Genomic DNA, 23,545 nt, shown 5'->3' with positions numbered 1-23,545 from the left:
GCCAGAAAAATGCCAACAATAAAGATGGGGTAGAGGTGCATGATAGACCAGTGATTAAACGGCTGGAGAAATGAGTGGCTTAACGAGTGATTGAGGTCCTAGATGGTGGGCCAGCCTGAGTTCACAGAGCACACCAGGTACATATATGTCGTGCTACCTACAGCTGACTCAAGTTCCACGCCGATTTTATCTCACGGACCCATGCTTTCCAACTGCAAGGCCTTCCAACAGGCTACAGCTAATCAAACCTGCAATGATCTCGCTAACTTATACGGCTAATTCTAGTAAAAGCAGTTCTTTGCCCGGAACCAAGGTGTGTCATGGATAGGGCTAGTCATATGTTAAACGGATACATCTACGTAGCAGCTTTTCAATGCTGTTCTGTACTATACCATGTATAAACAAGGTGTACCTAATGGCTAGCGGCTTCTAGCAACTGTTGGTCCGATCTCAGAGGCTATTCATCTTGAAGTTGCTCGCTATATTTGTTGGTATTTTTGGCAAGTTGTAGTTGGGCTTGCCATTGTTCCTGGTCGGACTTTAAAGCATAACTGTACTTAAAATAAGAACACTGCGCATAGAACGAGTCCTCCTTGGCTGCCCTTTAGGTCCTGAAGAAGCCGATCTATCTGAATTTAATGAATTTTCGAGGTTAGTGGCGGTCGTTGATGGTGAACTTGTACAGTATTTGCAAGGCTGTAGAGGCTATCGAACGAGCGGGATCAACAGCTGCCCCCTTTCTTACCCCTTGATAAACGCCACCTTGTACGCTATAAGTAGTCACACCCTACTCGTCATTATTATACAGGATAGTTATGTGACCCACTTCACCCGCCTTGGCTGCGGCTATATAGGCTTGGCACCCACCTCCTTATCTTTTCTCTTCCCGTTCCCCATCTTTCAACATCATGACAATGGCCAAATTAAGGGACTGGATCAAGAAACACTTCAGGTCCAAACCGAGCCCGAAAAAGCAATCCACGGACCAGCCACCGTTTCTTCCCTCACCACGCCGTCCTATCACACTAGTATCGTTTGATACACCAACATGCCTTCTCTTCAAGCTACCCTACGACATACTGAACATAATCCTTACCATGGCCTTTGGTGGGCGTACCTTCCATGTAGACATCGACCGTCTAGAGAAAACCTGGCAGTGGAGCAGTACTGTCTGCTACGAACCTGTGGTACGGCGACAGATATATTGGACACACCTTCACATAAGCATCTGGTACGATCAGTGTCCGACAACCTTCCACAAAAGCAAACCAAAGTGCCGGGACCATGAAAGCGTTGGAATTATGGGGTTCCTGCTGTCGTGCAGGCAGGCGTACACTCAAGGCATTGATGCACTGTACTCTACCAATACGATCTGCACTCGGAGCGAGTCCCTGCTCCTTCACCTCCCCAAGTTGATCCCGACCAATCGGCTCGCGTCAATCACTAAACTCGATGTGTTTATCACGGCGCACTGTAAACAGGACGACGGCGGCAAGTTGATGTGGAACGTGGACCACTTGAAGCCTATTCTCGACAACATTGCCACGCACTGCCATCAAATTCACACCCTATGCCTGGTTATCTTGTCCCAGGATCAAGGCGACCAGATAAATAACGGTCCAGCGCTGTCTTGGGTCGACGCCTTCTACAGGACCATGTCGTTGCGTAAAATGAGAGTGGACCTGCCCAGAAGGGCTTATTTCAAGTCAAGAGGATGTCGCGTGACCTGGGGCAGAGATCTATACCATCCACGCGAAGCGCCGATCAAGGATGCAGCGTACCACAGAATGAAATGGAGGTGCTTAGATAGCGAAGAGCCTTGGGAGCAGTACAGGTCGGTCGAGCGTTACCCATACCCACCGCTGAAGCTGCCGGTACCTGAAGATGAGGATGGGAGCGTGGAGAGCGCGGGATACTGGCTTGCCATGGGCGACGAGGGACCGATGTGGCAACCTTTAGTATGTGTTTTAATATGAATGTGGCAAGAGGCCTTTGTACCAAGGGTATAACTATACCAGAAATGATTAACTATAGAAATTAAAGCTCACTACTCTACCGTACTAGCCTTACAATGACTTGTTTATTGGTCCACCAAGCTTATTGATAGGTTTCAGATGGCTACTGCTTACAATTATTCGGCATTTTCAATAACATTCCAAGACTTACAAAGGCTTAATTATGTATTACTGATTTTGGAGTGTGTCGAATGGCTAGAGAGGAGATAGGCTAATACCAATACTAGTGCAAATATCCCCGCTTTATCACTCTTCCCTCCCACTCCAACACGCACGTGCGAGACTACAGCGAACCACAACAGAGTGCGACACACCAAATGATCCGACCCTAACTCTGAGCAGCACTTAGGATTACGACAGCCCGTCCAAGTGATGAGAGACGGGATGGCTTGCGCGGCATGTGGCATGTGCTATGGCTCGATCTCGTCGTCGACTTCTGACTCAACTACCATCTTTATTTACAATCGATGACGTCTCAAGATTTTTGGAAGCGCTTTGATCTACGTGAAGAGGATAGAGAGACATGTTTACGAGTATTACGGAAAAGATATATAGGGTGTGAGGTAGAAGAGTTCGGGGAGCAGGGTTACTGCAGTTACACCTTATTAATCACACCTTCAAACCGCGCGGAACATAGCGCAGACGACGATGCACACCGCAATCTGGGAGGAAACGGTATCAAAGGAAGAGCTGGACTCATTGTTCAACTCCGGCCCCCGCCGCATACCCTCGATGTGAGCACCGCGTGTGCCGCGAGCAAGATGTACGCGTCGCTAGCACCGATGACGCAATCTCTCGAACTGCTGTTACCTGGCGGATTGTGGGCGTACGAGATGGAAAAACTTGCCGGCACGTCTCTTACAAGATTATTGCCGCGCAAATGCACGCTCAGTAAACAGGCGTGGTTAAAGCTACAGCGACTTGTCGTCAGCTTTGCAAACTTCATAGCGCATACATGGGTATCCTCATCGATGGTGCAGACACCATCACATGACCGAACTACACGTGCCGACTCGCCCATGGACGAGAACTTGGATACGCTTTCGCGATGCTCAGGCAAGGTTGGCTCAAGCATTGTTCATAGACTGGAGAAGCTTGCCGCTGGTCTACCCGATGCTTGGCTGAGAGAAAGAGCAGACAAGGCACTGTGTGCTGTGCAGCGCATGACTAACTATCCAGTGGTGTTGAATCACGGCGATCTTATACCATCGAACATCCTTGTCGAAGAGCAGACTTGGGAAATCACAGGCATAGTAGATTGGGCGGAAGCGGAGTACCTGCCATTTGGGACCTGTCTGTACGGGCTTGAACATCTGCTGGGATATGTCGTTCCAGCATCTCAAAACACTGAACTTACCTGGGTATATTTCGATGACGCGGAGCAGCTTCGAGGCTTATTCTGGACGCGCCTAGTCGCAGCCGTGCCGGACTTGAAGGCACAGCTACAAGATGTGAGGATGATGAGAGATTTGGGCGTACTGCTTTGGCATGGCATCGCTTGGGACGATGGCGCAATCAATCGCGTCGTCAACGAAGTTGATGATGTGGAAGAGCTTGCGAAATTGAGGGCGTTTCTCGGTGCAGCCTGATCGGAAAGACAGTGTCGCTGCTCTGTCAAAGGTGAGGAGGGCCGGAGCCCTGCGCTGCAGGGGTTTTTATATTTCTCACTCTCTCTTTCTTGAAAATGCTTATGTCTTATCCCATTCATTGTCATTATCTCATTCCAAAGCCTTACGCGGATGAGAGAAAGCTTCTACGCAGATTTTCGATGTTCTTCGGCGTTGATGGCCGGCGAGTACGTTGCGCCTTCCCTTTGCAGAATGGGTGCCCCTTCCCACACATACGGCACCTTCTAGATACACATAGGCAACATCTCAATCTTGTTTACGACTCAGCATATCTGCTCTCTTCTCTAGCTCCTCGAGAAACTATTATCGGGTTTCATCTCACCGCTGAAATCAAAAAGACGACGTGTTGAAACGACCATCTGATTCTCACCGTCACTCAAACGACCAGCGGCATCATACAGGGACCGGTAAGCTTACACTGCGGACATTATTTGAGATGGCTTGTATCACCGGTGAGCGGTGAGAGACTGACGAACCAAGACAGAGCAAGGATGGTCTCCACTCGGCGAAGTACTGCAACTGCACAGTCGACACATGCTGCCACCAAGCCCCCAGACTTGACCAGGCCTTCGAGCGATACTATCCATGTTTACGTTCCTAGTAACCGTAAGGCGAATGAGATGCCGATGACGCCGAAGACTTCCAGTACTCCCGGTAAGGAGCCCTCTGGCAACATTAGTGAGCATGTCCTCAGCTTGACATCTCCTTCCACCGGCAATGTTCCGGAAGAGATCCCATCGAGCAAGTCCCTAATCCCAAGCGAACCACCCGGTCTTTCTGAGAAAGCTATCTCATACTCTCCGCCCAAGCTTGCTCCGAAGCCATTAGTGAATATGAGTGGTAGCTGTCACAATCCCATCATCGTCGAAGAGACCTTATCCCCGCCCCGTCCCATAGTACGAGCACCGAAACGAAAACATCGCCATGGCGGTAAGAAGATTCCAGAGCCCCATCAGTTCATGGGCAAAGGGTACAAAGATTTGTACAACTATGGCGTTGCAAGGCTTGATATAACGGCGATGCCTGCCCACGGGAGCACATTTACTGGCCACAAAAATCATGATATCTATCGAATGATGCATGCGAAGATATCGGCAGCTCCAGACTTCCGTCCCAATGCGGCGCGGGCTCATCATACCCCCAACGCGTCTTCCGAGTCACAGCATCTTCGACCCGCGCATATCCTTACGCAACAGCATGATCAGTCAAAGTACCAATCCCCATATACTCAGCCTTATGTGTATCCAACTCCGATGATTTGTTATCCTGCGACTCCTCTCCAGAGCGAGAATATGCTCCGCGATAAGGCAGCGCAATATGTTCGAGAGTTTTCGGGAGCGTCGAAGCACAAGAGGATGTTATCTGATGTCGGATCTGTCAGAATTAGTGACCAAGAAGGTGAGCAGAGGATGATCAATGATCAGCATAGCAAGCCACTTCTACAATACAGTATCATACCCCCATCTACACCTCAAATCAGCGCTCACAGGTCAATCCACCAAACCGTACACCGCGGTATCAACATCCACCATCTCGCCGAAAACACCTCACTCATAACATCCCTCCTCCAAACCTATCCAAGTTCATCCAACCAAGGAGGACTAAGAGAAGATATCTCAATATTAGCCTCACTACAACACCAGCATATAACCGAATGGCTAAAAGCAGAGTCCCAACACTCGCCCAAGCGCAGAAAGAACAACACCGACGCCAGCGCATTCACTCCAGACAACCGCAAAAGAAAAACCACAACACTGGAAACGAGGGTCGCGAACAAGGAAGACACAGCGCTACGCCGCGTCTTCTCCGCTGGCGCAGATATGTGGCAAGATGGCACTGGCCATGGTGTCGCTGACGTTTTCGCCGCTGCGCCCACACCGCCGGTTGCGCGTCCTACACAGTACAGTCGACGTGCCGATAATGTTTTCGCCAAATCGGAAGGCGCAAAGCATACCTCGCGTTCTGGATCTGGCTCGACGAGTCCTAACAATACCGCACCTACGACACCGAAACGCAAAGGTACTGCGAAAAGGAGCAAGATCTCGTCATTGAGGAGCCCGGGCAGGGATGCTACTACGCCTTCTTCAGTGGCTAAGGGTGCACCACGCAAGAAGCTGTTATTGCGTTTGAGGAAGTGTGTTCCACACAAAGGGGAAGAGGAAAACGGTGACGGAGACTCTATATCGAGTGGCTTATCCTCTGCATCTTCTCCCTCAGCAAATTCTCGTTGATCAATTACAGCGGGATGAGAGAAGCGGGATAGCAGTGCAGAGTAGGTAGAAGGGAGGGTGTTTCTGTGTCATAGGAAGGGAGGGGAGGGGGGCGAACAGGCATAGAGAGTGTAGTAATGGAAGTAAAGAAGCACGATATCATGTAGCGATTAGCGTGAAGAAAAGATGATTTTTTTAGGCCACAACAAGTGCCATACTGTTGTGATGTATCCATCTATCAAGTCTCAAAAGATTTTGGTCCGGGTATCTTGTACCGTCTTTTCTCTTCTACTTGCCTACCACACCATAAGACATTCACCCATTCAACCGAAAGAAACCATAGAAACCCACGCGTACCAAAACCCGCTAATTCCCCTTATTACCCCTCTTCCCGCCCCTCTTCTTCCTTTCCACATGCCCAAGCAGCGTCTTCTTAACGTCACCCAAACTCCTCTTATTCTTACTCTTCGCCTTACCCAGCGTCATCAAAAAGTTCTTCTTGCGCGCCTTCTCCTTATTCGTCGTACTCTTTCCCTCAGCCTCCTTCTTCTCCTTGCGCTTGGCAGTCGTGGACTGGTGGTTGGTGTCGCGGTCCGCTTTAGCCATTGCAATCTTCTCTTCTTTGGTGTTCTTCTTGCCGATGGAGGCGGCGAGTTCGATTGTTTCGGCGGTGATGGCTTCGTCGGCGTGGCGGGCAGCGAGGATTTGGGCGCGTTTGTGGGAGGGGAGGGAGGAGGAGAGGGTGGAGGAGGCGCGGAGGGCTTGAAGTTGTTTTAGGTCGGCGGGGGTGAGGATGGTGGTCGTGAGGAGTTTGGAGATTGATTTGTTGGCTTCGGCCTCCTTTTCAGAGATTGTTGATGCTGCCGGGCCTGGTGTGGGTGTTTTGGTGGTGTCGAGTTTGGCTTTTTTGGATGGGCGGCTGTCCTTTTCTTTCTCATCTTCTGAGTCGCTGATTTGAATGTCTTCGCCGTCGCTTTCCACGTTGATCCAGCCGCCGGAGTCGTCGCTGTCGCCGTCGCTTTCTACGTCCCACTTCTTCCAGTCTTCTTCGTCGTCATCCTCGAGCACGACATCGCCGTTGTCTGCATCGGGATCTAGACCGGCTGCTTCGAGCTTCTTGCGTCGTTCCTCCTCCTTCCATTTCTCGAGAAGCTCAATGCCTTCGATTTCGCCAATGGCCTCCTCGCCGTAGCGCTTCTCCTTGATAGTACCGGCGCGTATTCCCATTGAAGCGTCCTTGCCACGGTCGCGCTTCTTGAGAAGATCCGCACCGACTTCACGGTAAAGCGATAGCAGACCCTTGGCAGCCATCATAGTGCCCTTGTCTTTGGATTTGCGGTACTACAAAACGTCAGTATATCAGTTCGGACAGGGCAGAGTCTCACGTACCATGACCAAATCTTGCAACAAGGTATCCGTCATCGCTAGGGGCTGCCTTGCGCAAATCTCACGGATGGCGTTCAATCCTGCTGCTGCAACCTCAGAGGCTGATGCTTCGGAAACAAACTCGTTTGCAATCTTTTGCACCAAAGGCTCGAGAACATCTGGGGGCACATAGGTATGCGTTGCTTGCGCTAGGCAAGCTAGGTAGCTTGTAACTGAGTTTTGCTATCATAACGTTAGTAGGGACTAGAAATGGAGAAGATGAAAGGTGCTTACACGAGGAGTAAGATGCTTCAAGAAGTAAGAGTATAATGGGAGAACTGTAAGCTGATGCAAACCAACAAGTCGGGTTACAAGCTGGAGAACCAGAAGCTTGGATTCTAGCGCAAGCTTGTTCTTGGAGTTCTGGACATGTTTCGAGAAGAGCGTCTCGGCGAAACCTTGAGGATCGTGCAAAAGGTGAAGGGCTGAGAAATTGAGTGGATGCGGTGCATGCTTCTTCTTCTCCTTCTTCTTTAGACTGACAGCGGCGTGCTTCAGATCTCGGGCCTTCTTTTTGCTCTTCTTGTTAATGCCCGCCTGATGCCTCAGTTTTGCCATGTCGATGTCATTGTCGTCGTCGCTGCTCTCCTCTGCGGCTGCTTCTCTCTCCTGATCACCACCAAGGAAGAACCTTACACCACCCACTATGGTCTTCTCGTTATCGCTCAACGCTGCTAATCGCATCACCTCAACGGTGCGCGCGTCGGTCCAAATCTGTCGCTTCCATAGCTCTCGTGTGATCTTGACTGCCAAGAATCCCCGCGGTGCAGCGCTGTCTGCTTCCAGCAAGTTAAACAAGGTTGTCTGAAGTGCCTTGTTCACTTTGTGGTTGATCGTCTTTGAGTTGGATGACCGTACATCGCTGATGATCTTCTCGAAGCAGAGTTTCCTCAGAGACTTGCTAGGCGTGGTGATCAAGACGGGAAATAGGGTATTGAGGAGCGTGACGGAGTCTATGACGCCCTTGTTCTTGAGCAGACATATGCTGCTAACAACCTTGTCTCTTAGATCAAACTCGAGCACTTCATGGTGTTGAAGCAATATGTTTATGAGATCTTGAGGGAATTGCGCTGTAAGATCGGGATAGAGGTTCGAGGTATGCGATACAAATTCTATGAGACTAAAGGTGTATCAAGTCAGTCATGTTCCATGTACAAGATGCGCAGGCCGATATTACTCTTTTAGCGCAACAAGTCCTCCATCAGTAGTGCTTGGGTCGGCAAGAAACAAGTCAAGCAGCGTGCGATACTGTTGATATTGTTGCTCAAAGTCATCTCGGTAAGATTGGGGGTCCCTCTTCAGCTTGAACCTGAGCGCGGCATGGTCCGACTCAAGCTTCTCCAAAGCGCCCACTTTGCGCTTCATCTTTGAGTTGGGGTAAGTAACACTGGTCCCGGAAAGGTTGCAATTTTTGAGACGATGAAAGTAACCACTAGGTCAAAATGCGTCTACTATGTTTTTCTTCTGCGTCTCTGTGGGAAACGGCGGTTTTCCTCGGTAGCTGTGTTCTCGTCTATTACCCTCGTCGAGATCTTTGTCGCAAAGATCTTGAGGTGAAATTTTAGTGGGGCCGCCCCCTCCCCTGGCTGAACCGGACCGACGCTTCGCCGAGGAGCTATGACCTTTGGTCATAAAGATTTCAGGATTCTCGACTGCTATGCTAGCAACATCTTGCTGGTGTCGCAAACCAGCGCGCGTCAAGTCTTACAACAGCACATTCTGCTGATTGTTTCTTTACATTTAGTACAGGGACTCTGTGCGCAATCGCATATTCGACGCGACGATAGCATCTGGGCCAGTGCCCACTGTCGCCCGTCATGACGAGCTTCTCAACCATGTCCCTCTACGCCTTGACGGTGAAACAGCCCACGGCGACTCAGGATGCCATCTCGGGTGATTTTCTGGGAACCGGCAAGCAGCAGATCCTCACAGCGAGTGGGTCGCGGTTGGCTATACTAGAGGTCTCGCGGAGGCAGAAAGGCTTCCAAGAGCTCTATTCTCAGGATGTATTTGGCATTATTCGCGGCATCGCCAAGTTCAGGATTGCCGGCGGTACCAAGGGTGAGTCCATCCCAGCCCTCCCCGCTACAAGCAGTATAGTGATTTTCAAAGCACACGACACCTTCGAGGTCGCACTTGGCTGAGCCTGCGTGGACTGGACTGTTAATCATACCAAGCACCTTTGCTGACTCTGTAGACCACATTGTCATAACCACAGACTCCGGAAGACTGGTCACGTACGAGTACCTTCCAGATGAGAAAACCTTCAAGACGGTCCATTTTGAGACGTTCGGCAAGTCTGGAATACGTCGTGTCGTCCCGGGCGAGTATCTGGCAGCTGACCCGAAAGGGCGCGCTATCATGATTGCTTCGACGGAGAAGAACAAGCTCGTCTACATCCTTACTCGAAGTGGCCAGACGGACATTGCCATCTCCTCACCGCTTGAAGCACACAAGCCCCAGACACTCGTTTACTGTCTCATCGGACTTGATGTTGGCTATGACAACCCAATGTTTGCTACACTGGAAGTCGATTACTCGAGTTCGGAAACCGACCCCACTGGCGAGGCGTACGACGAGATCAAGAAGGAGCTGGTATACTACGAGCTGGACCTTGGTCTCAATCACATTGTACGGAAATGGTCAGAGCCAGTTGATCGCACAGCCAATACCCTCTTCCGCGTTCCAGGAGGCCCCAACGCACCGAGTGGTGTATTGTGTTGTGGAGAAGACAGCATAACATACCGTCGCATCTTCAACAACAAGTCCAATGTCCACCGATTGGCGATTCCACGACGTGAGGGAGCCACCGAGGACCCAAATCGAAAGCGTATGATCATCGCTGGTACCCTATACTCTCTCAAGGGTGGTGACTTCTTCTACCTCTTGCAGACAGAGGACGGCGATGTCTTCAAGCTTACCGTCGATGCCCCTAGTGGTACAGTTGAGAAGATCAAGATCAAGTACTTTGATACCATACCTATTGTCACAAGTATCTGCATTCTCAGAGCAGGTTTCGTCTATGCCGCCTGCGAGTCGGGGGACCGCATCTTGTACGAGCTTGAATCTCTGGGTGACGAGACGGACGATCCGGTCTTTGAGAGTGACCAGTTCCCCGTGGACCCGGATACCTCTTTTGCGCCTCCATTCTTCAAGCCTCGAGCCTTGGTCAATTTCACACCAGTCGAGTCGATGCCCAGTCTCAACCCAATCATGGGTATGGAAGTTGCCAACCCCGCATTAGAGGACGCGCCACAGGTGTACACCATCAACGGCACCAGCGGTCGGAGCTCCTTCCGTACCACCAGAAATGCTCTGGAAGTTCTGGATCTCATCGAGTCGCCTCTGCCACAGAATGCTTCCGATGTGTGGACTACGAAGCTTACGAGTGGGGACGAGGCAGACACCTTAATTGTGCTCTGTCTTCATAGTCGAACACTCGTGTTGAAGATTGGCGATGATGTGGAGGAAGCCTCTAATACCGGCTTTCTCCCAGACACGAACACGCTTGGTGTGCAACAATTCGGCGAAGATTGTATCATCCAGATCCATCCCAAGGGCATTCGTCACATTCAGGGAATTCAATTTCCTAACGATGATGCTGACGCAACGCATGCCAATCTCATGGACTGGCACCCTCCAGCGCACCGAACCATCGTTGCCTGTGCTACGAATAACCGTCAAGTCGCAATTGCTCTCAGTTCTGGTCAAATTCTGTATTTTGAATGTGACTCCGATGGTTCGCTTGCCATGGCCGAGGAAGAAATTTCTCTGGATAGCACAATCAACTGTCTGGCAATGCCCGATGTTCCTGAAGGCAGTGTACGAGCTTTCTTCTTGGCAGTCGGATGCAGTGACCAGACTGTCAGGATATTCAATCTCAGTCCTGATATGGACGGTAACATTCTCCGGAGTATCTCTGTTCAGGCTCTTACATCACCGCCCAGCGACCTCACCATCAATTTCATGAAGGATAGGTCGCCGCGCGGCGAAAGCCAATTCCTTCACATCGGTCTGCGAAGTGGTGTGTACATTCGCTCAGTACTAGACGAGATGACCGGTGATATTGGCGACACTCGAAGACGTTTCCTAGGACCCGAGCCTATCAAGTTTGCAAAGGTGAACGACGTTGCAGGCTCGCCTGGTATCCTAGCAATGACTTCCAGGCCATGGCTAGGCTACACCCACCCTCGCACAGGAGTCCTACAGCTGACACCGCTGAACTACATTCCCTTCAAGTCTGCGTGGAACTTTGATGGTTCCCAATTCAAGGGGATCATTTGTGTGAGCACTAATGAGTTACGGTAAGCATCCCTTCTTCTTATCTCTTTTCCTTGCTGTAATGATGAAGACTTGTACCCCGAAACCATATGAGGGCAACAAAATTTTCCAATTGTTCCTACTGAAAGCAGCTACCTACTTGCATTTATCACAAAAGACTTTGAGAATCAGACACTGACTAGCAAAGAATCTTCACCTTCAATGACCTCACGGACAATACGACTTATGAAAACATATCGCTCAAGTACACGCCAAGGAAGATGGTAGGCTACCACGAACAGGGTGTCTTCTACGTCATCCAGAGCGACAACAACACTATTAGTGCAGACAGACGCCAGCAGCTGATTGCGCAAGGCAACACAAAGGAGGACAGCAACGTTGAGCAAGAGAATGATACCAACGGCGGTATGGAACTTGTTGAGACCAACGGCGACGCGGCCGACGGAAGCACCGAAAGCGAGGAATTTCCTGCGATCGACTTTGGCTACCCTAGGGCTGAAGGCAGTTGGGCATCTTGTATCCAGGTAGTCGACCCTGTGACCGAGAAGGCTGTCGTTCACACAGTGGAGATCAATGGCAACCAGTCACTCGTCAGTGCTGCGCTGGTCTTCTTTGAGAGCCGTGGTAATGAGGCATTCCTGGCAGTCGGACTTGCCAAGGACCTGAGCTTTCAACCTTTCAAGTTCTCTAGTGCATCGATACAGGTGTACAAGATCAGCCCAGATGGACGCGAGATTGAGCTCTTCAATGAGACAGCAGTCAGCGAACCACCACTAGCGCTTCTTGCCTTCAAGGGTAAGCTTATTGCTGGTGTGGGTCGGCATCTGTGTCTCTATGACTGCGGTATGAAGTCATTGCTTCGAAAGGCTCAAGCACCAAACTCTGTTCCCACGCGCATTGTCGATATCAAAACCCAGGGCAGTCGACTTGTTGTTTCTGATCAGGCGCAATCTGTCACGTATTTTGTGCACAAGGACCAGGTTCACCCAAACCGTCTCATTCCCTTTGTCGACGATAGTGTCGCTCGGCATACAAGCGCGTCTGAGATGCTGGACTACGACACCACCATCGGCGGTGACAAGTTTGGTAACATTTGGCTAGTGCGCTGTCCCAAAGAGATTTCTGAATCCTCAGATGAATCGCCAGATGGTTCAGATCTTCTCGTAGACAAGAGCTACCTAGGCGGAACTCCAAACCGACTCGATCTGATTGCACACTACTTCACCAACGATATCCCTGTTTCCATACAGAAGGCCAACCTCATATCGGGTGGAGACAAGGTCATCTTCTGGGCTGGCTTACAGGGTACATTGGGAGCACTCATTCCCTTCACCTCTCGCCGAACCCATAAGCTTTTCCAGCAGCTAGAACTCACCCTCCGGTCAGAAGACAAGCCACTCTCTGGTCGCGATCATCTCACTTACCGCAGCTACTACGCCCCTGTCAAGAGCGTCATTGATGGTGACCTCATCGAACGCTACTTGGTGCTATCGAGTGATAAGAGGGAAAGCATTGCTGGTCAGATGACAGGTTCCGAGTGGACCCCCAGCAGCATTGACGAGCAGATCTGGGGCATGAGAAGTCTTTTCGCTTTCTAGTCAGGCACCAATACTTCGGAACTTGTCGTATTTCAGCAACATGGCGTTTGGAACTCTGGATATGGAAAAGCAGCCGGTGCTTCGTTCCGCGCATGTAGCGCTCTGATGATCAATCGGCGAGTAATGTATTTGTAGATACGAATGTAGGTCGCAATTGACCCAGTGATACCCAAGAAACATCGTCTCAATTTTGCATATCAATCGTGAAAAGCTTAGCCTGTGGTTTCGGGTGGGATTATATTGAAGGGATCACTGATCAAGTTTTGGCTATCCCATCACCCTAATTTTCGTTTTGTCTCCCTCCGCAGCTCCCTTAACTCTGATACGTCCCACAACTCAGCACCCCGCACCACCCTACAGACAAGAACCAATAAATGGCTCCAAACCCTTACCAGCCACCACTGCCATAACCCACAGCCGCAGTCCCAGTCGGCCGAGCAGCAGTGCTGTCCTTCCAACCACCAGTACTACGCGTAGACTCGTCCGCACAACCCGTTGGCATAGGCACGTGCGAGTGGCGCCATCCAGTGGATTTTACCGTACTGAACGTAGATTTGGAGACGTGTTTGTAGGGGTAAGGGGGGAATATTGGGAAGCCTGTTGGAAAGGTTGGGTGGGAGTTTGCTGGGTAGGTTGTCGGGTAGGGGAGGGGAGTGTCTGAGGGGAAGTTAGTTGAAATGTAAGAGATGGGGAACGGGTGGTAGCGTACGAGGGATACCAGTGTCGAAAGATTTGTGCGTGTGTACATGGGTATGAACGCTTGAGTGTGGGACTGTTCCTGTGGAATGGTAGATTGGGGGTGGCATGAATCCGGTGGGTAGACCAGGGAAGGTTCCGGGGACCCAAGGCTTGGAAGTTGGAGTTGGGTATTCAGAATACTGATCAACTGGGCCTGGTGCTGGTACGACTAGGGCGGATACGGAAATGAGGCCGATGAGGAAGACGACGAGGGGGAGATGAGAAAACATCATAGCTGTAAAGATCGATTGAACGATTGACGTAACAAAAAAAACAGTAGTTCCCCTTAGATAAGAATTTACTAAGAATGCTCTACAACTCCTAGCTTTTGCCGACTCAGGGGCGGTTCATATATGTCTTCCTGCTCACCCATGTAGTACAGCCACGGGGGCGTCTTACTGCGCAACACCTACAAAGGTACGCAAGCAGTATCACATGTTTCCGCGCCTCCCACGCACTCAGCTCCCCAACAATCGAACACGGCGAAGTTTTTCCCGACGCCTTCTCCTTATCGTTCATCGCCTATCCAAAGGCAGCGAAAACATTTTGGCCCCGACGACGCCACCAGTGTGACAGTCGGACACCGAGGCTCAGCCTCAACGCCAGGAACACGGGTAGATAATTGATCGCGGCGCAATGGCATTTTACATGTTCTTTGAAGTAGAGTCTATGCCATTGGGTGTCTACTCTGTATCCTTGTTGAAATTTCGGGCTGGAGCAATGAGCGGCTGAACGCCACGACGGAGCCTTGTTTTCGTGTCGAGGGATAGAGTACCTACATAGGAGGTGGTAGGACGAAGTGACGTTTTCGGTGAGGCTAGATAATCTCAAGCCACGGACGGCCCCAGATCTGCGTTCCCAAGTGGTTGCAGAAAGGTATATATAGGATTGCGGTCTTTCGGGAGTGGTACTGGGGTCACGTGGGGGATGTAAGCCAATGTTGGCGGCGTGTGCTGCTTTTCAACTACGCGTGGTGATTTTGTAGACTAGGGGAATAAGCTCCGGAAGACTGGTTACGAATAGGGTAGTGATAAAGCAGATCGAGATGTTGATGGTGGTTGTCCCGACGCTGACGAATACGTATGTAGACTGCGCCCGTAGCCGCAGTCTTGCGAATGCGGTTGCGATAAGCCTTTCGCTTTACGCGGCAGCCTGCACTAACATTACGCAAGTAAGCGCATAAGCAGGAACGGAACGGAGTTATTCGCTATACTTTCTTTCCTAGTCGTTTCCCATATTATCCATGCGACAGAATGCGGTACCCCACGAACCGACCTCGGGGTGTACTCAACTTACCTATGACGTACAGCGAGTAGACACGGCAAACCTTCCACACTCATCATATAAAATCCATACCTTTCCCGACAAGTGAATTACACGAGCAATTTCGTAACTGAAATGGACTAAGAAAGGCTAGAGAGCACATGGCAAGCCGCGTTCCTCGCTTAGAAACGGCATGGTCGACAGGTACCGGATAGTGTACCTGGCATCGGGTAATGCACCTAACACCTTACGATAGATTTACCTAAGCTTTTCTAGAGATTTCCAAGCATTAGTTGTAGTCGAGATACTCCACTGTTTTTCAATCTGTATGCGAGTTAAAATGCCGCTATGCCCTGACCACATAGGTATCGACTTGTACAACCACGCACTTTTCACCACCACAGCACTCGTACTGTAAACTCGTGGAATCTACTCTAGCTACCCATCGAACCACCCCAGAATAGACACATTCCCCAACAGACTTACCAAAAACCGGTTATATTAGCCCACCACACCAATCCCAACCCCACAATGTCATCCCCCATCCTCCAAGACCTCGCCCGCTTCATCGCCTTCATAAACACAGCCGACCCAACTCTCGGCGCAGAAGTCATTTCCGAATCCGCAATCTTCCACGTCCCCTTCGGTACCTCACCCCTCAAAGGTCTTGACGGCTACCTCCAAATCCTGGGCATGATGCGCGCCGCCTTCCCCGACATTCAATGGACGTTACAAGAAACCATTTGCGAAGGCGACAAAGTGGTTGCGAGGTTTGAAACAAAGGGTACGCATGATGGTAGTTTTATGGGGGTGCCGCCGACAGGGAAAGCCATTTGTATGTCAGCGGTTAACATTTATCGGTTTGAGGAGGGGAAGGTTGTGGAGGAGAGGGGATTGCCGGATCTTTTTGGGGTGTTGGTGCAGATTGGGGCGATGGGTGGTGGGCCGCCGCCGGTGGCTGGGTAGGTGGGGTGTGTGGATATAGGGATTTGTGGGATGTTTGGTGATAGCAATGACTGTTGTGTGTGAGGATGAGCTTTGGATACTGGATAATACTAAACTCTTGAATTTATTGCTGTTATTGTACATCTGTATTACAGTCATTGTTCTCATCGACCACTCTTGCGCCAAAGAAACTCTTCCGGGATGGCTACAGTCTCTTTTGCTGCGTTATTATATGCTAGTATCAGATAGGCCGTCTAAAAGACCTAGTGTTGGTAGGCCTTGTACGATCGTACGGGTGAATAACAACAACGAGGTTCTTCTGGTGACTGGTATTGGTATTGATCTTCTACGAACATAGCTGCTACGAAGGTACACCTAAGCTCTGCGCAAGGTGGGCCGAAGTCGGGCCGAAGTGTCAAGCAGCCGACGTCTCTACCGATACTCACGATTCGACATTGGAAGTCTTTTCTTTCTGGATAGCTAGTAACTCTGCTTGTATCGGTAGTGACAGTGTGTGTAGCATCAAACATCAAAGCTTGTCGGCCTCTGCACCCATCCATCTACTCGGACTGTCAGCTTGTTGCCGTCAATAAAGCGTTCAAGAGCGCGGTTTGGCGATGCCTTCGTGAAGGCGTCAGCAGGATTATCGTCACCATTGATCCAGCGGATCTCAGTGATCTCGCGACGCTCATATGATTGACGCAGCGCCATGATGTCGATCATAAGACGCTTCTCCTTCGTTGTTCCAAGCTTAACGAGGCACTCGTACAAGGAGTACGAGTCTGTACAGACAACCAAGGGAACCTCAGGTATTCTAAGTCGTTCTGTGACTATTCTTAAGGTAGTGGCAATAGCGATGCCTATATCAAAGCCGTTGACCATGCCATAAATCTCAGAGGCTAGTACGCTCCTTGTGACGCGCTTACATTTTGTAGAGCTGTAGTGGATTATGTTGCCTTGGATTGTGAAGGTGTTAGCGTCAATAGACTCGTTGACGAGCATGAGGACAAAGCCGAGCTGTGAGCTGAGGTCCTTGTTGTTGGCAAAGGAGCCGTCTACGAAGACCATCAACTTAGCCTCCGTGAGATTGACAGTGATGTAACGGAGGCCACGATCGAGGTTCTCTATCTGCCACTTCAGGCGCTTGTTGAGTGCCTTGATGTCCTCATCTGATGGTTGCTGCGCCTGAGCGGCGACGGACAGATCGAATGACGCCTCTGGTTGGCATGTTGATGCGATGTACGCTCCGCGGGCGCGCTGCTCTGTGTACTGTTGCGCGCGGTCGGGTGCCCTAACGTCCACAAGTTTGATCTTTCCTCCTTGTCCTTTCTGCCTAAGGTTCAGAATTGGTTTGCTAGCGTCGATCGTGAGTGTACATCCATTAAAATCCAATTGAATTTCTGGTGTAAGGACAGACTTTGGTTTCGATCTAAACTCTGCCTTCTGGATCTTTTTCTCTTCAAGTAACGAGAACGCGGGTGTCCCAAGCATGAGAGTGTCATCTGTTTGCATGCCAACGATGCCGAAGATGCTGGTGTCGCTGTTTGTGATTAACAGGCATGGGTCGTACGTAGATGTTGCCATGTCCAGTTCCTTGCAATGGTGCCCATGATAGGTTGTCCACCAGTGGACTCCTGCCTCTGCGATTCCATACAGTGGCTTGATCACATGGAGTAGCGTGCCCCTCGGATATCGTGGTACCAGCTCAGTAGGAAGATGTGCGAGTATCGTCCTCTTCAGGGTTGTCTGCGCCTGGGGATACGCCTGCGTGATATCACGGAGCTCTATGTTCATTCCGCGTTGTACCATCTCGGGCGCCAGCGACATGATCAGGCGCTGGCTGCATCGCTGGATGGTTGGAGATTGCGTCAAGATAGCCTCTTTGCCGTGGTCCTGGTAGCCTTGGATAACCAGGCGGGATTTCTCATAGGGCTTGGTTGTCTTTCCCTTGACCTCACGTACCAGGCGTGACTTGAAGATCCGGATCTTGCTGTGTAGCCTCTCGTCGTATTGCTCAAACTTGAAGACTCCACGACCTACGAGGTCGCTGATCTCTTGGTCATCAGATGCTTCAAAGGGTGCGCCTGGTGTTGTGATAACTCCATCGTTACGTAGCTTGATAGCTAGCTCAAGATCGTCCTGCTCCTTCTTGGTGATGTACGCGTGCCCCTTCCGCTTGTTCTTTGATCCTGGAGGGCGGCCTCTCTTGCGTGGTTGCACTGCCGGTGGTACTGCTACCGGCTCATGCGGCTCATTCAGCGCGTGTGGCGCATCGGGGTCGCTCCAAAGATGGTCCGGTCTGTAGTATGGCTTGACGACAGTAGATCTGAATGTTGTTGGACCATTGACCATATCGACAGTAACGTTGTGGCCGTCTATACTGGCGATCTTGTACGGGCCATTCCAGCCATCACTCTCTCTCCATACTAAGACTTCACTCTGGAGTGGGAGCGCGAGCATGTCTGCAGTGGCTGGTCCATTGCGGGTGTTCAAGGCGTCTGCAACTTGGCGCTCTGCAGTAAGCTTGCGCAGGGCTTTCGTCGCCTTTTGAATAGCCTCGCTGCGCCTAACCATTGAAGGTGCCGGCGGCGACTCTGTAGTCATTCGTGGGTATGCTCCAAAGACTAGTAGAGTCGGGACTAGACCATCGGGTCCAGCGGTGTCATTGACAGCTTTCACGGCCATTTGAAGGATCGCTTCATCAGACATATCGTCTTGGAGCTCGTCATGGAGTATATCCCATGCTCGGCGAAGTGGTGCGTGGTATCTCTCAGTCTTGCCCACCGACCAGTGAGCCTCTGTAGGCACCTGCTTGCATGTAACTCCCATGATCTTTGCCTCAGCACGGAACTCTGCGCTTGCAAAGTTGGTGCCTGCATCATGTGTGATGATGTCTGGTGGTCCTTGATACGTGTCGATCCATAGCATCCGCAGTGCCTGCCATGTCTCCTTAGCTGAGATAGCGCTGAGGAATTTTGCGCCTTGGAAAGCAGTTGAAGAATCAACCACATGTAATACTGGCTTGCCGCTGAGATACATCACATCCACTAGGATCTCATAGTTGAAGTGGTGATCATCCTTCAGAGTGAATTTGAATCGGCGCGGCGCGGAGCTGTGGAGCTGGCAGTGGTGGCAGAATTTAGTGACCTCCTCTAGGGTTCTCTCTTCAAAGTCGTTATGGCCAGCGTCCTTTAAGAGTTTAACTAGTCGCGTGACAGCTGGGTGTCCAAACCGGCGATGGAGCCGTCTCAGCTCTGTCTCAGTGAGAAACACCGTTGCTCTCTCTCTCTTGTTGAGATGGAACCATGGGTGTCCCCATTTGCGTAGAACAGGGATGCGTATCTTGTCCTGAACAAGCTCATCTGTAGTGTTATTGAAGTAGACTTTTAAGCGGTCCATATCTGCAAGGCACAGCAAGAACGGTGTAGGCGCCTCGAGCACTTCGAAGTTGATCTTCCCAATCTCTGTAGAGACCTGCACTGTTCCAATAGACGCTGTAGCCTCGCCTTTTCCGAATTTGATAGATGCTTTCCCAGCTGTAGATGTGTCTATCTTAACTGTTGGATCTTCTCGTGTGAGTGCAAGATACTGCTCTTTGCCAACTGTAGATACGTTGGCAGCGCCTGTATCCGGGAGGATACCTTGGTACAGAGATCGTGTATAGCGGTCCTCGAGCAGAAACTGCGACGCTGGTGCTGACGGCGCGCCTCGACCGTATATGTCGTCGCCAGAAATGTGATGCAAGAACGCCTGGTCTGCAAGGCATTGCTCCTTGAAGAACTGCTGCTCAAAGTATTGTTGTTCGCCAGTGCCGTCGTCATTGTCGTCATCCTCGCAGTCTTCCTCCTCTTTCCAGCCTCTCTGGTTATACTGGCTGGTGTGCTCAATTCCTTCGTACTCTGCAAGGTGTACTGAGAAGTCCTTGGGTGGTGGCGCACCTGTAAAATACAGCATAGAGAAGAACTGCGCACGGGCAGTCTTGCGCTCTTCGTCTGTGTGGTTTGTGGACCAGCATCCTTCCTTCTGGCAGACAAAGCACTTCTTCTTCCAGCGTGGCTTGAATCCACGGCTACTGTCAAAGCTTTGTTCGCCTTTTTGAAATGCGCCTCTAGTTCCGCCTCGGGACCCACCTCGGTTTCTTCCATTGCTGTTGTACCGGCGGTCTAAGTAGTACTGGTTACCTTGGTCTACCTCTGTGAAGTTGACAGAGGTAGTCATAGCGAGTGAGTTTTCAATCGAAGATCGTAGATCTCCAAATAGGACCTCGCATTCTAGAGACGGCCTGTAGAGCGCCATTGCGAACTCTTTAACGCCTCGACATGCTGTGATTACTGTGGTCCGGAGCGCATATTCTCCCATATACTGCTGCCCAAGCGCCCTCTGGCATAACTGGAGTTTGTCTAGCATAATGTCAAGGACCTCATGGAGTGTCTTGTCAGGATTCTCCCTATGGACTTTAGCAAAGGATGTCGTCGTCCAGTCTGCATAGTAGTGACTGTGGTTGACGTCCGTGTCGAAGTGGTTCTTAAGCTTCGTGTATACAGTCAAGAATGTATCTGTCCGCTGATCAACGAAGTGGAGGTAGTAGTCTTGCGCACGGCCTTCCAGGATCCGTGGAAAGACTGCATGGAATTGGTCTGGCTGGATGTCTGCGTGATAGCAGATGCTGTAGAAGATCTTCAATTTGTCGTCTAGGAGGTCGTACGGCTTCCCTGTGTATTTCTTCTCACGATCCCACATCTTTGTAAAGACATTGATTGTCTTCGGATCTAGTTTCCCATTATTAAACTCGATTGGGGGAACTGCCTTGTATGGGTCTGTATCCCCTGAAGGTATAATTGGAGGGACGCTCGGTCCCTTTGGGCGTTGTGGGTATGCTGGCGTGTATTCGCGGAATCTGTCAAAGTTGTTGTACGTTAAGCGAGGTTGATGACTTTGCTGTCGCTGGTCCGCCTGGTGTCGCCCGTCTGCCTGTGGTGTCTGTTCAATTGTCTCTACAAGCGGATCTGCTAGTTGTTGGCTGACCTGGGTACGGGTGCGGGTCTCGTCTTGGACATCGGTTTGTTGATCCTCTGCGTCTTGGTCTCTTGCCCTTGCAGAGGTTTGGCTCTGCGCTCGACTCGCTGTCCCTACGTTTGTAGGTTGTACCGATCCCGTAGTGTGTCGTCCTAGTAGCCTCCGCTGTTGCAGCATATACGCCGCTGACCGCTCGTCGAAGGCAGTAGATTGGAACTGATCGTCCGGCCACTTCGGACAATCCTCCTTGTGCAGTAGCTTGGCCACAGCTTCGCTTGGCGGCATGTTAACACGGCCAGTGTACACGCCCTTAAAGCGGAGGATCCGCTTTAGTTCCTTAGTATACGTTGCATGCGCGCGCATAAACATAGCTTCAGTCCAGCCTTCAAAGTCCTGACAGAACTCACCAAAGAGCTCTGCGTCTGCTGTTGGCCGGTCTGTGTAGTCTGCGATCGCACGCGCAATGTACGTTGTTGCTGCAGTTCCGTCTACCTCGTCGTCTGGGGCTTCGATCTCATCGTCCCAGATCTTTGGATCAATGTGACGCCACTCTCTTGCCTTTAGGTTTGTGGTCCCTAGCAACTCCTCTCGTGTGAGTGTACAGCCTCCATTACTGCTTGCTGTTTCGCTCGCCATTTGTTGTTGACGCGTGCCGTGCTGGCTGCGTTCGCCAGGGATACGTCGGTTGTCGTAGATTGTTGACGTGTGCCTTGCTGGCTGCGTTCGCCAGGGACTCGTCGGTAGTCGTGGGTTGTACACGGGTCAATGGCGCGACCAAGTGGGGGTCGGTGCGTGTATGGACTGCGTCTGGGAACGCTCTGATACGGCTGGAACGGTCGGTCTCAAGCCGGATGAGACGCCTGATACAGCTAACAGTGAACTTAGCACAGATAACTCCGCCGCTGATATAGGCGATCTAGGGAACGCGCGGGGTTATAGGATCTGTCTCTTCTAACCTAACTGTCTGTGACTGCCATGCAATCACTGATCAGTGTTGGTAGGCCTTGTACGATCGTACGGGTGAATAACAACAACGAGGTTCTTCTGGTGACTGGTATTGGTATTGATCTTCTACGAACATAGCTGCTACGAAGGTACACCTAAGCTCTGCGCAAGGTGGGCCGAAGTCGGGCCGAAGTGTCAAGCAGCCGACGTCTCTACCGATACTCACGATTCGACACCTAGTCTAATATCTTGCGCAGGCAACAGAGCGTAGTTGCCTAAAGGCGCTGTGAGGCGTTAGGCAGACTGCGAAAGTTTAAGGTTATCGTATAAAACTACATACATCTCGTTCTCGTACAACTGAAAACACGTTTCACTTCTCTTCCAAAAAGCTTACGTGCGGTATCCAAGTTGTACCCAATCGTGTATGCCAAGATGTCTGTAGTCTTCCTGACGCATGACGTCACACCTGAGGTACCCCCGCATGTACCGGATGAACGAAGAACCACTAACATCTCAACAGCATTGGGCTGAATTCGTCAGATTCGCGAGCGAACAAGGTCCAGATGAGGAAGTAAAGTGGGAGGACGCACTTTACCAACCTGTGCATTCATTGGCACTTGATGATGTCCCTAAAACACCACGCATCGACACTGTAGTGCCCACACAACTGGGCGATGCTACATTGGAGCAACTCAAGAACATGCATACCGAGGTTTATAACGCAACCACCCCAAGCCCTATATGTTCTACCACCTTTGTGATACTAGACCAGCAGTCGACGGAGGATCACAAGGCCGTTGTCATATACAAGGAGAAACAGTGGAGGACGCCTGAGGGCGAGGAGGCGCAGCTGTCTTATAATCCACAGGACAACATTGGTATTATTACGAAGTGGGTGTGGAAAAAGTACCGTTTCCCTTTTGAGGAGTCATTCCGTTTACAGTGTGGACTCGAGGGTTTAAGCGACCCTTTTCTAGCAGAAGAGTACTTTGTCGAGGTAATCGAGGAAGAAGATGAGTCAGTGATCGGGGAAAGTGAGGAATGGGGGACTGACGAACTGATGACTGACGAGTCCACAAGTGAGGAGTTTAGTGATTGATTGGATGGAAAGGATACTGTACGGCATGTGAGCATCTGCTCGACATATGCACTATCGACTTCTAAGCATTAGTAGTAAGCCATGCTAGCATCTCAAGATTCTCACCACGTTCCCTACTAGGGACGTGACGATGCTCGCTTTAGTTTCCATCCCACGTCAGCACCCAATGCGAACACATTGTCAGTCAATCCGTATCACCGAGCTTGGATTGATATTGTCAGCCTCAGCCTCACATGCAATTCAACAGTGTGAGCAAGAATCAGCGGCTTCGCCTCTTTTCGTTTCCGTTACGCGACGACGCGACCTCGTGCGAATATCATGACGGTGGCTGAGTCTATGATTACCCCAGAAAGTGCTGGCAGTGATATTCCCATATATTCGC

At 50.7% G+C, this 23,545-nt stretch overlaps 10 protein-coding genes across 10 annotated transcripts; 6 read left to right on the top strand and 4 right to left on the bottom strand.

Moving 5' to 3' along the window:
- Nucleotides 1-908: 908 nt before the first annotated feature.
- PtrM4_075160 (uncharacterized protein) lies at nt 909-1,976 on the top strand (the record flags this gene model as incomplete). Its single annotated transcript, XM_066106173.1, has 1 exon — nt 909-1,976. The coding sequence occupies one exon, from the start codon at nt 909-911 to the stop codon at nt 1,974-1,976; it is 1,068 nt and encodes a 355-aa protein (XP_065963111.1).
- Nucleotides 1,977-2,776: 800 nt separating this feature from the next.
- PtrM4_075150 (uncharacterized protein) lies at nt 2,777-3,604 on the top strand (the record flags this gene model as incomplete). Its single annotated transcript, XM_066106172.1, has 1 exon — nt 2,777-3,604. One exon carries the CDS (start codon nt 2,777-2,779, stop codon nt 3,602-3,604), a length of 828 nt encoding a protein of 275 aa, XP_065963110.1.
- Nucleotides 3,605-4,134: 530 nt separating this feature from the next.
- Nucleotides 4,135-5,874, top strand: PtrM4_075140 (uncharacterized protein; the record flags this gene model as incomplete). The annotated part of the gene is made up of 1 exon (XM_001940484.1): nt 4,135-5,874. One exon carries the CDS (start codon nt 4,135-4,137, stop codon nt 5,872-5,874), a length of 1,740 nt encoding a protein of 579 aa, XP_001940519.1.
- Nucleotides 5,875-6,219: 345 nt separating this feature from the next.
- On the bottom strand, nt 6,220-6,459 carry PtrM4_075130 (uncharacterized protein; the record flags this gene model as incomplete). Its single annotated transcript, XM_066106171.1, has 1 exon — nt 6,220-6,459. One exon carries the CDS (start codon nt 6,457-6,459, stop codon nt 6,220-6,222), a length of 240 nt encoding a protein of 79 aa, XP_065963109.1.
- A 1,992-nt stretch (nt 6,460-8,451) lies between these two features.
- Nucleotides 8,452-8,643, bottom strand: PtrM4_075120 (uncharacterized protein; the record flags this gene model as incomplete). Its single annotated transcript, XM_001940483.2, has 1 exon — nt 8,452-8,643. One exon carries the CDS (start codon nt 8,641-8,643, stop codon nt 8,452-8,454), a length of 192 nt encoding a protein of 63 aa, XP_001940518.2.
- Nucleotides 8,644-9,113: 470 nt separating this feature from the next.
- Nucleotides 9,114-13,157, top strand: PtrM4_075110 (SFT1, Pre cleavage and polyadenylation specificity factor; the record flags this gene model as incomplete). Its single annotated transcript, XM_001940482.1, has 3 exons — nt 9,114-9,339; nt 9,476-11,582; nt 11,747-13,157. 3 exons carry the CDS (start codon nt 9,114-9,116, stop codon nt 13,155-13,157), a joined length of 3,744 nt encoding a protein of 1,247 aa, XP_001940517.1.
- Nucleotides 13,158-13,545: 388 nt separating this feature from the next.
- On the bottom strand, nt 13,546-14,128 carry PtrM4_075100 (uncharacterized protein; the record flags this gene model as incomplete). Its single annotated transcript, XM_001940481.2, has 2 exons — nt 13,546-13,814; nt 13,867-14,128. 2 exons carry the CDS (start codon nt 14,126-14,128, stop codon nt 13,546-13,548), a joined length of 531 nt encoding a protein of 176 aa, XP_001940516.2.
- Nucleotides 14,129-15,689: 1,561 nt separating this feature from the next.
- On the top strand, nt 15,690-16,124 carry PtrM4_075090 (ester cyclase; the record flags this gene model as incomplete). Its single annotated transcript, XM_001940480.1, has 1 exon — nt 15,690-16,124. The coding sequence occupies one exon, from the start codon at nt 15,690-15,692 to the stop codon at nt 16,122-16,124; it is 435 nt and encodes a 144-aa protein (XP_001940515.1).
- A 501-nt stretch (nt 16,125-16,625) lies between these two features.
- Nucleotides 16,626-21,755, bottom strand: PtrM4_075080 (uncharacterized protein; the record flags this gene model as incomplete). The annotated part of the gene is made up of 1 exon (XM_001940479.2): nt 16,626-21,755. The coding sequence occupies one exon, from the start codon at nt 21,753-21,755 to the stop codon at nt 16,626-16,628; it is 5,130 nt and encodes a 1,709-aa protein (XP_001940514.2).
- Nucleotides 21,756-22,496: 741 nt separating this feature from the next.
- PtrM4_075070 (uncharacterized protein) lies at nt 22,497-23,163 on the top strand (the record flags this gene model as incomplete). Its single annotated transcript, XM_001940478.1, has 2 exons — nt 22,497-22,535; nt 22,585-23,163. 2 exons carry the CDS (start codon nt 22,497-22,499, stop codon nt 23,161-23,163), a joined length of 618 nt encoding a protein of 205 aa, XP_001940513.1.
- Nucleotides 23,164-23,545: the final 382 nt, after the last annotated feature.

This window comes from Pyrenophora tritici-repentis, chromosome 3 (genome assembly GCF_003171515.1).
Source record: "Pyrenophora tritici-repentis strain M4 chromosome 3, whole genome shotgun sequence".
Lineage (NCBI taxonomy): Eukaryota > Fungi > Ascomycota > Dothideomycetes > Pleosporales > Pleosporaceae > Pyrenophora > Pyrenophora tritici-repentis.
Note: the sequence above shows the minus strand (reverse complement) of the source record. Positions and strands in the feature narration are given on the sequence as shown.